The 16,946-nt window shown below is 41.3% G+C and overlaps 1 protein-coding gene across 2 annotated transcripts in view; it reads left to right on the forward strand.

Moving 5' to 3' along the window:
• Positions 1-5,961: 5,961 nt before the first annotated feature.
• The window catches only part of LOC124183914, a 35,743-nt gene continuing 24,758 nt past the window's right edge, over positions 5,962-16,946 (forward strand). The window contains exon 1 of one of the 2 annotated variants that reach the window (XM_046573086.1): positions 5,962-6,089. In XM_046573086.1, the coding sequence (XP_046429042.1) occupies positions 6,020-6,089 (70 nt within the window). In that variant the 5' untranslated portion in view covers positions 5,962-6,019. The remainder of the gene's footprint in view (positions 6,090-16,946) is intronic. The other variant, XM_046573087.1, reaches the window with a different exon arrangement.

Here is a 16,946-nt window from a genome sequence, read left to right on the forward strand (position 1 = left end):
AATTCTTTCCGAAATCAGGAAACTGTCTCCCGAATATTTTTCCTTTCATTCAACTGTTTCACGTTCTTTAAATAGCCAGGTCCTCATAATTGGTATCACAACTAATGATTATGTTCACGTTTCATGTAATGCATCAATTTGACGTTCGGTATAGTTTCGATTTTCTGCAGGAGCTCGAAATTCCTCTGACAATTTGGAAAGAGTTTATAAGAAATCCAAATTTCTGAATCTACTAATAACATTCGATGTTACACGTGTGTTTTTTTTTGCATTCGCTCAGTGAAATTCTGTTCCGCGTATTTCTATATTGAGATTAGTAACACCAATCTTAATGCTAAGCGATCGGATATCTGTCAGTTAATTAAACAAATCTAGGTTGCCAGAGTCGTGTATATTTATAGCAATATGCCAATACTTCGTGCTGTCTATAAAATAGAAGTGACTGCGATTTCAAGTATCTATGAATAAGCTATCGTGGTTTGAAATCATCAATACAATCTCTATATCCTTGAAAGTGAATCTGAACCGTTGAAAATTCACTCGAAAACAGAGGGAAAGAGAGTACAAAACGTTTGCTGGTACAGATTCGTTTTCATCTCGCGGTTGCGAAACACGGTTGCAAATTCATGGGACCATTCCGAAAAAGGGTGAACCCAATTTTTCGCGCTTTTTTCTATCTTCACAAACCGTCTGGAAACTCATTTGACTAACTTTTCGCCATCGTCGTTTAATACCGCGATGTAGTTCATCAAAATCATTTGATGATGCTAAAAACCCGTAATTGTTCGAAAGGATCGAAAGGAAAGAGGCTGCAGTGCAAATCTTTGTCCGTGGTCATGTGGAGCATTACAGCAGGTTCCTTCAGAGTCAGGCCTTTTAAGTCCTGGAACACAAAACGGCGAAACGGCATGTCGCCATGCGTGCAGGCATACACACGGTGTCTATTTCCAACTCCATTTTTTAACAAACGAAAGAAATATTCCGCAAGCTAAGACAGTTGGAAAGGCATCTAGATGGTCTTCGAAAAGAACGAAACGCGAGGGCCAGGTGTATTTAATCATAAATAACGTCATTTTTGGTTAATTGAATTCATGAGGATAGTTTTGAAACAGATTTCCCCTACTTTCGTGGGTTTTAAAAAATCGTAATTGGTAGACCAAATCTAACTGAACATCTTGTAACCATCATCTACAATGGTAGCGAAGCTTATTGAGATCATCACTGTATCGTTTGAAAAATATACATGGTGTTTTAATTACTAACAATACCCAGAACCATCTCGAAAACGAAGTATTCTAAAATTATAGAACGCTCTCTACATGAAAAATGTGGTGGTCCTACATTCAAATGTAGGATCATCACAGAATAATTCAGCCGGTGTTTTTCACAATTTAAACCTTAGTTTGTAAATATGATGAAGCAGGAACTATGGAAACATAATTTGAACATTGACAACAATCATACTTTTATGGGCAGGATTGAAGAGCTCGTTGATTGTTTGCTGCGGGGTCAAATTAACATTTGGGTATATGTTCACCGGGTTTCAGATGTGAAATATGGGATTTGAATCAATTCTTTCACTCATTTAAAAAGCTACTTCATTTTACTCACGAGAATCTTAACTTATAGATTTTATGCACCTGAAAGAATTTCATTCGCAAGCTAGGTTAAGTTGCGGGAAAGTCAGAGTGGTTTTACTGAAACGGAACACCCTGTAAGCAGAAACACACCCACACAGGAATGGAACGGGAATGGCGGACTGGAAGTGGACATCGCGTCGCATCCTCGGTCGACAGGTTACACGGCGTTGGAATATCAATCAATCTGCCATCAATCCAGCGATCCAGTGTCGCCCGGCGTATAAACGGCGTTGCAGCTCAATGCTCGTCTCGTCGTCCGTTCTGAGGATCGAAACTATAACGAGCCGATCTTGAATGGAAGCTAAAGTCCAACGTATTTCACGTTTTGCTCGTGCGTTTTGTTTCAACTTTTTTTCATCCATCATCTGCCGAGTAGTCGGGTATCCTACAAAATACCGGGAATCAAAAGAACGAAACAAATTTTTTACCACGGGCAAATTACGTCCAGATAGAGAGCTTCTTGGATTTTTAGGGACTTGTGCTTTTACAACATATTACTCACGGCATCATCTCATCGTTTCTCATCAGAAACTTTCACAAGCGAATTTCGTTGTTATGTAATATTGAATATTCAAAAATGAGAATGTGTTTACTACAGATGAAAATATTTGGCGTGAAATAAGGTGCGACGATGTTACAGCCTTTGGTATATAAATTGATAAAAAAGATCGTTGCCGCGAATTTCGAGAGGCGCACTTAACCTTCAGCGCAAAATAAACATGGTGACCGTTCACACACGCTTGGATTATAATTTTGGCTCTAGAATCGTTACCGTCTCTCGTTAGCGAAGAAGTGTCATTTCGGGCGAATCTGTATAACAACAAAAATAACTGAAGTATGATTTCACCTTCGGAGTCCTAAAGACTGAGAATTCCGTCCGTCAAATGCACCCGTTGCAAATAGCTAGGTGTTTACAACATATGGGTGGTAAAAAACATGGAATCGCCTGAGGCACGCTTTTGAAGGAATATTAAATCGTCCGAAGAGACGTTAAATCATTCATCCCCCCTTTGAGGACAAACCGGCACGACCGTTTAAATCAAGAGTTAGGAAAATAGAAGAAAACCAGGCAAGAAATATCAAACAGTTTTGTTTGTGCCAATGACGGTGACCACGAATGAAACAACATGCCCACTATCGAACGGAAATAATTATGAGCCATTTCAAACATAATCAATCTTTTCTGACCAAGTGAAATGTCTGATATTTTGGCTATAAGTAAAGCCTGCATCGTTGATCTGAAGAAGTTGCGGATAGAGCGATTCTGCCTGCAATCGTGGAACACAAATATCCAAAAAATGTATTCTCGTTACCGGATTACCACTTGTAGGAATATACCATACTTTATGACTTTATTCTCCCATAGCAAAAACAAAACTTTTGGGCATCCCTTTTTCATTTGCACCATCCGCAACATTTTAACGTCAGCGATGCGATAGCGCTAACAATAGTTAAAATAAGGGTTTTACTTTCCCTCAAAAATTGGAATCAATATCGAATTTTTTATAAAATGATCGTGCTGTTGCCAGAAGATACACTCTACTCAACTAGGGTTGAAGAAATATCGTACAGATTTTCAATCTATTTATATATTCGCGAGACGGGTGTTAAGGTTATGTTTTCCAAACTACTCGATTGTGAACTCATGTGACAATTTATCGATCTTAGCTGACCAACGTATACTTCCTAACATCCGAGCGATCATATCACCAAAGCATTCCAACAGAACCGACATCTTACGAAAAAATGGGCTCGAATCTCGTGGAAACTTTTAAATCGTCCACGTGACTCCGCACTCAAAACACCTTAGTCACGCCCAACATAACCTCTACTCGAATCGCGATTCTCGAGTATCTACTGTATTCCGCATGTTTCGCAGCGCATAGTGCAGTGGCGGGAAAAGCGAACGACGGTAGTGGGGGGAGGAGAGGGAAGAGGAAATCGCTGCGATCCTTAACTGGTCCGGTGCAGCAGCTTGCGACTCATTGTTCAGATAAGGCCGGGCGACGGCATCGAGTCCTGCAGGCAGCACAGCTCGGCAGCGGCTCTCTCCTAACGAGTAAAAAGCATGAATGGGACGCCAGAGCGGCGCCGCGCATTTATCCGCGTCCTTGTCTCGCGCTGTCATTATTCTCGGCCCCCGGCCCCCTGGAGGCGGCGTCCTTGTCGCCGCGGTTCTCGCGTCTCGCCGCTCGGAACTCCGGGCGAAATCGACGCCGCGGCGTCGCCGATCCTCCACCCCGCTGCAGGGACTTCGTGCCGTCACAAACCTGTTGAGCCGAGAGCCCAGCTCGCCGCACCGGTTTTGGACGAAAACTCTCATATTCTCATACCGAGACAGCTCGGGGAATGTCTGACGCGCCATCGCCGTCCAAGAGCATATTCCGACTCGTTGACTCGCGGAACGGATTTGCGTCTAACTATCGTTTAGGGTGTACTGAGCACTGGGTAACGTGATCGATTTGTAAGAGTATTCAAATACGGGAATCCACGCCATTTTTACGGTAAAGAGTCGGTTCGATTTGAATGTTGCTACGATGTAATCGTGAAGATATTAGAAAGGGCTCTACTTGGTTAGGACCGATAAATTGTCATACGTATTAATAATCGAATAATTTGTAGAATACGACTTCGAAGCTCGTCTCGTAGCGAAATAAATTGATTTAATATTTCCCGGATATTTATCCAGCCATGACTGAGGATAGTACGATTACTTCATAAAAAAATTCTAAATTGGTATGATGGTTTGAGAAAAAATTGTACCCGATCTCGTAATACTCTTAAATCGGCCGTATGACCTCTTCTCGAAACAGTTTCAACTGTTCCGTCTTCCAGAGGTTCTTATTCTGTTTTACCGGGAAATCTATGCTCAACGGGGGTTCCTCTAATATGCAAACATTTATTTTCACTTGTACGGTCATATTTAAGTTGGTTTCAGTTGTTTCTTAATTAGGTGTTGGTATTTTGATGTTGATTCAAGTGAATTTTAATTTGTGCCTGATAGTTTTCAGTTACTCATAATGTCGATTCATCTTTGTTGATTTTTAACGATTAAGAAACCACTATGTTTTGATCAACTGCATGTACTCCAATTGCAAACTTTTGGTGCTTCTCATTAAATTTTTAGATTCGAACCTATGTTCACTCAACGTTTATAGAAGAAAGTGAAAATGAAAGATTTCAACAAACTAACATATCATTCAGTATCTGCAGACTGCAGAATTGAAAGCAATCGACAGGGATTCACTGTAAAAACACTTTAAATGGGTTGAAATTTTCTCAAGAACCTCTCAAAATCTTTGCAATATCCAAAAACCACACTAAAATTAAATGGAATATAAAGAACCCCAAGACAGTCTATTCTGAACTTTCTGAAATTATTCGATTTCCTTCATAAAAAAACGTAAAATATTGAGAATTGTTATATGACATATCATTGGAGCGAAGAAAAAAACTCCTGGAAAATCATCAAAGTATATTGCGAAGACTCCTGAAGTCAATAAAATCGCATCCAATCTATATACATATAATGGGGTAACATAGAAAGCAAACGGTAAAAAGTGTCTTTTACACCAAAACAGAAAATTCCTCTAAATTATTGCGAAAATATCTGTACTCCTTTAAACTCTTAGGTCATATCGTGAACCTCAGTTTGTTTGAAATTCGTGATCGTTGAGGTTGAATGTTTCAAGTTTTTGGCGGGAAAGGTCAGAGAAAGGACAATCAATATTTTGGGAAATGATGTTTAGGCTGGGCCATCTTCAGGCTGTTTATTAACAAAACATAAAAAACAAAATAAAATAGAAGGTTTGGCAGCTACTTGGGTTGATAGTGCCAGTACAATATTAATTCAAACTGTTGTAAGGTTATATTTCAAGTTAACCAACGTCTCGCGTGTAATTGACATTTGATGTGAAGAAATACTTTTATACATATAAAAATTCTAACGAGTCGACTATAGTGCTACAACTGTGTTATAATAAAAAAAAACATTTTGAATCAGAACATCGATATTATCAGCAGAAATGTCCTATCGATATAATCGTAGCCATGGAGAGGGAGGGAAGAAAATGTAAAAAACCGTCGGAACGATAAATTTATTTTATTAATACGTTATTTTGGAAAATTGCTTTTAACGATATCGATTCGGAGAGAAATCACTTCTAATTTCTACGTAATTCATTCGAACTTTCTCAATCAAAGAAATACCTGCAATTCAAATTAATGACAAAGTTTTTCGAGGTTATATGAGTACTCCGCTCACACAGTAATAACGTTAGAATTTAGATTCGTAATCAATAATTTTGGTTAAAGGTGGATCGGTTCTGAACAGACGATGACGTCAATAAGGTTCTGGCTAAAAGCAGGAAAGAGAGCAGATGGAGGAGACCGAGGAGTCAGAAACAGGATACCGTAAATGGCGCCATGACGATTCGACATCGATAAAAGGTAAAAACACGCTCAGCAGATGATCACGGCTTAATAACGCGATTTGATCTCCTTTTTCGCTCAATAATCTTCACTTGAGTAGGTGTTTACGCAACGAAGTAGTATTACTGGAATTTGGAATACTTAAACTCAAAATACGCCATCTTGTCGCAGTAAATATACAAGATGAACTGGCTCGTATTTAATTATAAAAGTAGATTTCTACGCCATATTTTACCCTACATTAGCTTAATTTTATAAAATGAAAATCCAACTGCTTTGCCGGATATTTTGTATGGCTCGATATTCGTTGAATTGACGGAAAACGATCAGCTGATTGCCCATCTCGACGCCATATTGCCCTAATCACGGCCACATTAAGGATCCTAAGTGGATCGTTACACGGCAAGCAGGCTTCAATCTGAAAATGAATGCGGACAGAAATACAAATTTCAAGTAAAACCATATCGTCATTAAGTGAATATTGAAAATTTCGCTATTTCAATTAATGTTGCAAAAAAAACAAGGACCAGAATGTGCAGAACAGAACCTTCTAGTACCTAAATTCGAGAGAGAAAGAAACCTGCGGTGCTGTTTTCGAGCAGCTGCTCGATTGACTTACGATTAGTTAAGCTTCAGGTTCAGGTATAGTACACCAAATTATGTTCCACAATATATGGCTACACGGTGAAAAGCAGCATAGAATCCGGTCCATAATTAAAAATCATTGGCTCAGGAAGTCGGCCTCGACTTCTAAAGAAATCCAGCGTCCCTTACCTGCAGCATATGTCCGAAAAAGTGTATTCTGTTTCATTTTTGCACCCAGAATTTAAACGGTCCATCAGTTTTTTCTCTTTGGGTTTTCCTTTTTATGTTTGTAGTTTGTGAAATTAAACGCAGCCATCGCAGCATTGTGTTCTTACTATTCTACTTTATTTATTTTACGATTAGAGGAAATTTTTGTTTAATTTTTATACCACCGGAAACGTTTATCTTGCCGGAAAATTAAAATTACACGCCGTACAGCAAAATGTAACACCGAATAGTTTCACTAACATCTATCTGTAAAAAACCAAAAGCTAGGGATTCCGTACTTGAACTAGGTGTAAGTACATAGTAATAATTTCTTTGCGGTGATATGCTCATCTTTTCTAATGCCTATTAACATAATAACAATATGGTTTCGATTACTGATTGTAAACCGGTTATAGCCAACCTTTTTCCGATTACCCGTACACAGCTATAAGTTCAATTTACATAACTCCATATCATGTTTGAAGTATACATTGCATATAGATACTTGCAATTAGATTTATTCGTTCTAATTCCGTGTGCTGTACAGTATATACGAATACAGATAGTACCGGGGAAAAGAAATCATAAGAGAGATACGATAAATTAGCAGCTTGGTCTATAAAAATGTGTATAATACGTTTCCACACATAAAATTTGTATTCTGCCTTTTCAAAAAAGTTTTCAAACCAGTGAAATTTCCTGGATTAGTATATGGTGCAAAAAGTGAGGACAAGAGGAGAAAAAGTGCGAAATGTAGTCTCTCGCAGAAAAATATTAAACGAAAAAAAAAGATACGTAACATTACGGTAAACATAATAATCGAAATGAGATAAAATACGAGATTTACCAAACGAAACGAAAGAAATATGTTCAGATTCTTAATATGGGTGTATATAGGACAATATAGCGGCAAAAGTGGGTATCAGCTGATCGTTTTAGATTAATTTCGTAAATATCCACGCACGGAACAGATCATGCAAGGTATCAGACTCTCATTTTGTAACATCAAGGCAGCTGAAAGTGAAATAGGCGGTAAAAAATCACTGTTAAAATGAAATACGAGGCAGTTAGGGTTACGAATTTGTTGCCACCAGATGGGGTTTTCTGAATTTGAGGATTCCAACACATTCAACCGAATGAAAATCAGAAATCGGAAAAACCTACACGAAGCACACACGCCACCTAACAAAACCTATAAATCTAACTTTACGATGTCAATAAATTCGTGAAGATGGTAGAGAAATGGGTATCGATGATGTATGGAAAGAAAAGGTAGCGCTGAGGATACCAGACAAGCAGCCGAGTTCCTCGAGTCGGAAGATACAAAACAAAGAACAGCGGAAGTCGAGGGGTACTTCGACATTGCATTATCAAAGCGGCGCGAAGCAGGAGTAATGCGAGACCTGCATCCGTCTTAGCTTTCCTTCTTCCCGATCGTCCGCATCATTTCTAGGTAAAGGCGTCTGACGATGAGATGCGGTACATCGAATCTTGCCTGTGCAGGTGTGTTATATCTGTAAGTTACGTAAATCTCGCGTAAACGTTTTTAAGTAGGTTCATCACCCGTGAAATACGTTTGCTTTTGTAATTCAGTCGGTTCAAAAGCACGTATTCAATACATGCATGCCATAAGATGAATTTCAAAACAAGTTCTCGACATTATTAGACGGAAAAACAAATTCAAACAACGATGCGATGAAAAAAAAAGCAGAAATCCCAAATAGGTATATGTAACGAGTACCGCAAGATCACGGCGAAGAATTTTGAAAAAAAAAAAACAAAAAAATTGGTAACACTTACGTTGAAGTTATACAACTTGCAAAATGCCACGTGTATTGTTATTGGGGATAAGCTTCTTCGACCAAAATTCACGATAATCTAACATCAACTTGTCCCGATGTAAGAGCGTTCAGGTTTCTTTTTTTTCGTGAATTTCGGTATCGTCTCCAGGTAAGGCGTGCCACACCACCCATGAAAACTAGAGAATAAAATAAAAAAAAAAAAAAGAAAAAAGAAAATAGGCATAAAACACTAGCTGTACAGCTTGCGGCGGCAGACGGAACCCCGCCGCTGACGCCAATGCTGGTGGGTGACGCACGCGGTACAGCCGAGAGAGCGAGAGAGACGAAGGAACGGCGGGCGGAGGGATAGATCCCCGTTTGATTGCGAGACGGAGACGGAGAGTGCGCACAGAATCGTTTCGTCGTGTGTCTCCGACGCACACCGAGGCAGCCACCCAAACCCGATACGATCCGCACCGTTGCGCGTTTGTGTGCGTGAAACGCGTCACCGTCGGGTCCCCGGCCTCCGTAGCCCGTAGATACGGTCCCTCGGTCCTCCCGGCTGCCGCGCATCCGCTTCTAGGAAATCCCTCGGCAGCTTCACCCCCCACTCCTGACGCTCTGCTCAGCGACCCGAGGACGCCGGGAATCCGTCGAGCGGTTGCGAAGGAGGGGGGGAGGGATCCTCCGACGGTCGTGGAAACAGAAATAAACAGAGAGAGGCGGTCGGTTTGAGCGAGACGGATGCACCGGAGAATCTCCCAATCTTCCGTACTCGTGCTTCGTACTAGTTGCATGATATTTGCTGATATATATTTCATATTGATATGTATTGCGCTCTTTAATATCGATACGTATCGCGTTGTTTAATATCGATATTATCAATATATTGCTGCTTAAATATCGAAATAAAAAATATCGATAAATATGTTACATGGAAAAAGAACTGTAAATCTATTTTAATTTGAGTTATTCATTTAAATTTACTTTAATGTTAAAATTAGCCGCAGTTTATTCGCGCGCCGTACTGTCTTCTTTCTTCGCTTCTTGATGCATTATACCCTGTAAGTTTTTAGTTTCTTTTGTCGACGCCTATAAATATTCACTATTCAGCATATGGATGGGCTATGCCGATTTAATGTTGCAAAGATCGATCTGAAGGGTATAAAAAAACCGATCTTTACTGTCAATTCTTCGCGAGTCCGTTTTAACAAGGTTAGCCAATTTTCGGTTCTGCGGTTCCGATTATGTTTATCTACCCATATTATCGACAATCAGTTTTGATGCTGATGCTGAAATTTTTGCGAATTATAATACAGTATTGTAAAGATTTTGACACATATTGATTGTGGTACTTGTGTACAATTACAAAGAATCCGTATTTCAATATAAAATTATTAAAATATAACCAAAACAGATTCTATTTATAATAAATTTCCAAGGCCTGGCAAATAATCTAATATTTTGGTCAAAATTCTGTCATATTTGCTACAAAAAAAAAACATTGATGTACAACATAATTGTTTTATAACGAAAACTTCTTCATTCATTCTATTTATCTCGAAGAAAGAAAATAAAACATGGTACAGGATTCATTTATTTATATTTACATAAAATTTTGAAAATCATTAATAATTGTGAATTCCAACGATTTCTCAAATCAATTCTTTTCGAAAAATCGAACATCCCTGTAATGATTATTGTGCAGAAGAACGGCATGCGGCTTGTTGCTTCTCTGCTCTGCAATGTGCGTGGGATTGACGCCGCTTCGTCGGCCATTGGTAATAACCACACATTGCGTAGATGGGTAGGTATTTGTACTATTATATTCGAACGTGTGTGTACCGAGAAGATGAAGACGCTACGCAATGGTCCTTGAATTATTATCTCGAACCTAGGCCTTTAGTTTGCGATGCTTGTATATCTGTAACGATACTCGGGATCAAAAGGTTATTTTACCTTTGTGTGCGGGTATTTACGTGCTGTATGCACACGATGTTCTAGCTGCTTTTTTATTCTACTATATTTCGCCGTGTGCAGCACGCGCTGCGACTCAAAGCTATCCAAATACGTTCCGCGAAGAAATAAACGTTTGCTGCGATTTGGTGTACCTTCATCTCTTATGCTGCACCTGATCCATGTGAAGTTCCAAGTCCCAAATTTTTTTGTACAGCGAAATTGGCGCTCTTTCCGATGGTAATCGGGGATTTGAAATCACAAATTCCCATTATTCAGCAATGGTAATAAAAAGACGACAAAAAGACGGTTCCAAATGAAAGACTAAAGAATGTTTCGGGGAGAAAAAAATTCAGATCAAGACAAAATCAACTTTTGCAAATATCGAAGTAAAAATTCCTTTGCTATTGATATCTATACATTCGGACTTTCTCAATTTTACTTATTATACACATAACACTGCAGTTCATCGAAAAATATCTTTATTTCTGTGGGAATTTAAACTGCATTGCGTGCCTGTTTTTTTCTCTGTTTCTTTATAGGGAAATTTCTTACGAAATTTTTAGGCTCTTCCGAATGGAGGTAAATTTCAACCATCCAGATGTCGAAATTTAAGCATAACGATTGTTTGCAAAAAACAAATGATAATTCAAATAACAATCACTGCGGAGAAAACATTTTTTGTGAATTAAATTGATCGTCACCCCGAGCAGCCATCTTTAAAAAATTTCAAAACACAGAGTCCTGAAATTTCCACTTGTCATGTTATGCGAAACAGATCGTCGGTACCTTATAATGCAGTAATCATATAACACAATACCTACGTTGGAAGTAACATAATACATTGCAAGATACATGTGTACATGACGTGCGGGCATGGGGCATGTTTGTGCGTATTTAATACGCTTGCTGCAGAGTTGAGATTAGTGAGTATATTGCACGTTATCTCTATCTGTGGCGCCGCGACGCCTACGAATCCGAGATAAACGGGATCGGCGTTGGCAAGATTGATAAAACGGTGAACGGTCGAATTATTATATATAGCAACGATTCATCGCACGTATCGCACATTTATTTTTTGGCAGTGCGAAGTTCAAAGATGAAAAAGCTGTTTCGACTGTATTATCAATGAGGCTTGCTCGAAGCTTCTTCGGAACGCCGTAAAAATGATTTTCACAAATTTGAATGTCTAGATAATCATTTTTTACTTTGTATCTCATCTGAAATGAGATGATTATTTTAGTAACTTTACCAAGAATCTTAGATAGCCTGGTTTTATCGTCCACGTGAAGATGAAATGATAAGGTAAGGACTCTTTACTATAGCATACTTTATTGTTGAGCAGAGAATCTTTCATCTTATCGTTATAATCGACACATAATACTGAATAAAGTAAACATAAAAGTCGCAGTTGATTCGTTCAGACGAGGGTAATAAAGTATACAAACTTAACTGCGGCATTATGACCAATGTAAAGTCAAATGTGGGGCTGTTCTATCTGAGATAATCGTGCCTAAATGATACAGATAACACAGGGTGACATCATACAGATAACAGATGATGATTGATGTTGAGTGTTCGTCATATTGAAGGAAAAATTGCTGTGAGTCGTTTTTCCAGGGTGGACAACAGCGAAGTTATTTCAGTTTTACCGCTTTCAACCTGAAAACAAAATCTTTTTTTTCTGCGCGACTCACGGAGAAGCCTGCGTCGAGAGGAATCCATGGCAACGAACCCAGCTCGTCCGTACTAATCTTGAATCAATCGATCGAGCGAGACATACGGTGGAATCGGAATTAAAATATTCCCTTGTAAATCAAGGTAAAGAATGTTTAAGTCGTTTCCTCCGTAATTTTCAACGCGATACCCAACAATTTTCTTGATTTTCTTCTGTGCAGCATGGCGAGATCCAAACGGTACTATTATAAGTGCGCGACTTCCATGCGTGAACTATAATCATAATAATCCCCGCGTAGCGGTGGTGCGAAATTAAGTATGTATAACGCAATTAACGAGGGCCGAGGTCAGCGTGATAACTTTTCTTTGTGTGATACATTTTGACTCCATAGCGTCACGAATCCACGAACCTATCTGTAGTCGCTTTCACATGTATATGACTAACAAACCACGAGATTTGTTCGCTTATCGAAATAATATTTGCACGTATATCTAAGAAGAAACAGTTAATTACTTTCTTTATTCTCTTTTACGCTGCTATCGAAACTTAACGTCCCATCTTTGCAACGAGCAATAATTGGTAACTACTCTATAGTAAAACTATCGAAACGTGAACAAGATCGTTCAATGTTTCGGCAACAGTTCGATGACAAACAGATGAAGCCCGTCATGTTACCTACCGAGTAAAATGAAAACAAAAGGAAATCCATCAATTGAAATACATAGTAAAGTCAGTTTCGTGGTGATCAAAGAGACCCATGTGGCATCCGGAGAGCTGGGATCGCGAAGCAATAGGCGACGATGATGAGGAGGCGGAGTGTAGTTTCGAATAGCGATTCTCACGAGTAATAATATCGGAGCCCAACAGGTACCCCGCACCATGATATACCGGCTGCGAGGGAAAGGGAGGGAGGTATATTCGTAGCCTACTGCGTGCGTGGCGTGCTGCAGACGCGACGGCGCGCCTCAGCGGCGTTCGGTAAAATTCGAGCTTGGCTGTGTGGATGCGGGAGGCATGTAGCCACACGCCCGTGAATAGAATCGAGGCATGCCTGCACGCACACGCTCACGCGCACGGCGCGCCGTTGGCCGTTGGCGCGGTGCACGCGTGGCGACTGACTGGTGCCAAAGCGGCCGAGAAGCCGCACGGAGATCTCGCTCGCGGGACAGACTGGGACGGGAAAAGGCCTCGGTATGGCACTCGGCTGTTGATCGCCGGCCAGCACGAGGAGACCCGAGGAGCCTCAGGCGGCAGCAGGACTTCGGGCAAGGCTAGTGGGAGTTCCTGGGTAGCCGAGAGCGGTGTTGTTCGCCCGACCCGACGGGACATTCCACGAAACCCCCCACCGCACGCGACGAGCCCCCCTTGTCGCTCCATGCCACCGTGCTCCACGCTCTTCGACAAACTCGTCGGGAACCCCGCGCAGCACGCTGAAGCTGCACTCCCAGCGCACGCGCGCTCTGCCTGTGTTGCGTACACACATCCGTCGATTCGGCTCTCTGTGTTCGGGCATCGCTGCGCTAGGTTAGGTTGTACGCAGGCTTCGCACGCTCGCTCACTTGCCCGCTTACTACAGGGAGTTTGACCGTCTCGCAGGAACGAACTAAACTTCACAACGAACTACGGGTTTTTGTTCCAATTTATTTTCATTCTTTTGTTTTTTATTTTTTACCTTCCATGTTTTGTAGAATTCTTCTTCAGTCTTCTTGCTTCTTCGTTGTTATGCAATTAAGATGGCGAGTGATAACAATGCCTTTGCACACTATATATTTCATCTGTTTTCCCTGATCAGTATACGTATCGTTCGACGTCGTTAACGTTGATTATACCTATGCGTGTATCTGTGTTTTGATATGCTTGAAGTTACCGATGTTGGGTAAAAAACAGAATGTTAATTGAAATTTTTGTTATTGCTGTAAGCTGGTAAGGTGTACAGTCGAGTGTATAATAACAATGAAACATGTTCAACAGCAGTTTATTTCAACAATAAAATTGAAGAAACTTTGGGTAAAACTGAAGTTGAATGGTAAATCTCTAGGTCAGAGGGATATATATATATTCAATTGGAGAACCTCCCACATACTGGACTGTAAAAACGAAAAAGTAGAAAAAGAAAGAAATTTCAACGAACATTCCTCGGTTGGATTACCGCTTTGTTCCAATTTTAAATATGCACTAACACTCAATACCGACTCACGTTTAATTCCTCCAACCCACGTGTCCTTGAGGCTTAAAATTGTGAACTAGAAATTCAAACGGAAGTCTAAAATTGGTGCGAGGACCACGTTTCCGATCTTATATCTTTGGAATACAGTTTTTTTTTCGGTAAAGTAAACCGATGACGCCTATATTATAGCTTACACCTACATTTAGTTCTATTATACACGTTGATGAGAGTTTGTCGCAAGCTTTCCCACAACAAAGAAGAAAGAAGATGCAAAATAAGAATAAGTAGGCATAAATATTTGTCGAATATTCTCACCGTAAGTTACCTGACTGTTGTCTTCCGTTGCAAAATTCCTACTGCGAATGAATAAAACATAAATACGATAAAGACGTCACTGATATTGTGAAAAGGTTGTTCTTTTCACCTCTTCAAGTTTCGTTCAAAGAGAAAAAAGATCGGGAAAAAGAAATTAAGACAATGGGTCCGATTTGTTATTTTATTTTTCTTTGTCTTTTACTTACACATATCATGAATATAGAAAGCAAATAATCAAAATCGGATATTACCTAGACAGTTATTACATCCTAATCCCAGCCAGCGGCAAGAGAATCTCTCGATCACAAGACGGGCCGAAGTGCGAAAGGGGCCCGGGCGCATTTGCGCCCGTACATTTTACGCCCCTGCGGAGTCAACGCGGTGGTTACGAGGCGGCATCAGAGCCGCAGGGCAAGCTGGTAGTGTTCGGTACGGCGAGTCAGTGAGTCGAGCCTACACAGCGGCCGGAGTTCTCTGTTATCTCGGCCCCCGCCCGCGCGCTTCGGCATCCACCAACGGGCGTAGCTCGATACACGGAATCGCCTCGTGGTTCTCGGAACGAAACAGACTGTCGCCAGCCAACCCAGACGGCGCATACTCGAGTCAGAGATCACCAGCGGCCGTGTCGTAGTAGCCTCGCAGACCCCGCTAAGCCGCCGGAGCTGGAGGGGTGGAGGAACCGAGGAGAGTCTAAGCGCCAAGAGAACGTCGTCGTCGTCGCCGCTGCGTCAGGATACCCGTGGAGGGACGGGGGCTGCGAGGTCGAATCCGTAGCCAGCGAGCCGATGATCAGTTGCGTAATACCTACAGCCAGTAGGGGAAGAATAATAATACACAAGGCGAGGAGTAGGAGAGGGAGAACCGCGTGGCGACGTCGAGCGAGCACGAGAGGATCGACTGCGTGTTATGAACCTGTGACAAACCCATAATAGGGAGACGATTTAACTGCGACGACCTGACACGTTACGCGCCGAGTATTTCCTCCATGTATGACGTACGGAAAAGCACACGGTGGCACACGGTGCAGCGCCTTTAACCCGGTCCCCCCTCTGCCGCTTTCCACGTTCCCATCAGCCGCCGTCTGCAGGCGTCTCGTTTACTCCGTCGCCCCACCACCAACCACGCACACTACGTAGAGACTACACAATCGGCAACAGCAGCGGCCCGTAGGAACTCCTGGAGGCGTCGTAGTTTCTAATTCCCGTTTCGCCAGTGAAATACATCTATAACTTGTGAAATTCATGTTTGATTACACCGAGGCTTTACCGCGCGTGCAAAAATCGCCGACGAACGTCTGTGCATCTCGTTAATTCTATCTTCGAGGGTGAACGCGATTCATCTTTTTCAGATCAACACAATCAGGAGAGGGTGCGAGAGAGAGGGGGAGAGAGAGAGGCGTCAGGTTGAGGGAACGGCGGCCTTTCCCCCTCCCGTTGCTGGCTTAGTTCGTATCCTCCCGCCCCCCTTCTAACCCGAGGCACCGACCGGCGTACGAACGTAAACAGTGCGTGAATCGGGGAACCGTGATGTGCTGCCTGCCGTCCGAGTGACGTCAGAGTCGGGAGTTCCGAACTTCCCGAAAGTACAAACAGAGAGAGAAGAGAGACCCTCCGACTGCCCCGCCACCGCACCGCGCCGCACCGCCCGCACCTCGCTTCTGAGCGACCAGTAACCAGTGACACGTATGATCGTGACGGAGAGTAACCGTAGGAACTTAACCTCTGCGCCACGGTCTTGCGACGGGCTGGCATTCGCTAATAACAAGTGAACTAAACACCCTTTTCTCTCGTTTTTTAAACACCATAACTCAATAATAATAACGATAATAAAACATCAAACAAGATGCTGTAACACAGGTAGAAACGAGATATAATTTTACGTTTGATTTTATCCGGTTTCTTCTTATTGTTAGTTTAATACTTTATTCAAACGAATTACACTGTTTTTGTTTGTTCTAAATTCGTATACAAATTCAACACTCGGCCAAATGGTTGTGTGTTTTAATCACAAGTGATGACAGATGTCTTTCGACGATGTTGTGTAAGAAGTTGTGTTGTTGTTCACATGTTCTCGTTGTCAACGTAGTTGAGTAATCAATTTTGATAACAAGAAATAAAAAAATTTTTAAAATGAAGTTTGTGAAGAATAATTTAATACGTCGCAAGTAAACAAAAAAAAAAGAAGAA

Source organism: Neodiprion fabricii, chromosome 5 (assembly GCF_021155785.1).
Source record: "Neodiprion fabricii isolate iyNeoFabr1 chromosome 5, iyNeoFabr1.1, whole genome shotgun sequence".
NCBI classification, from domain to species: domain Eukaryota; kingdom Metazoa; phylum Arthropoda; class Insecta; order Hymenoptera; family Diprionidae; genus Neodiprion; species Neodiprion fabricii.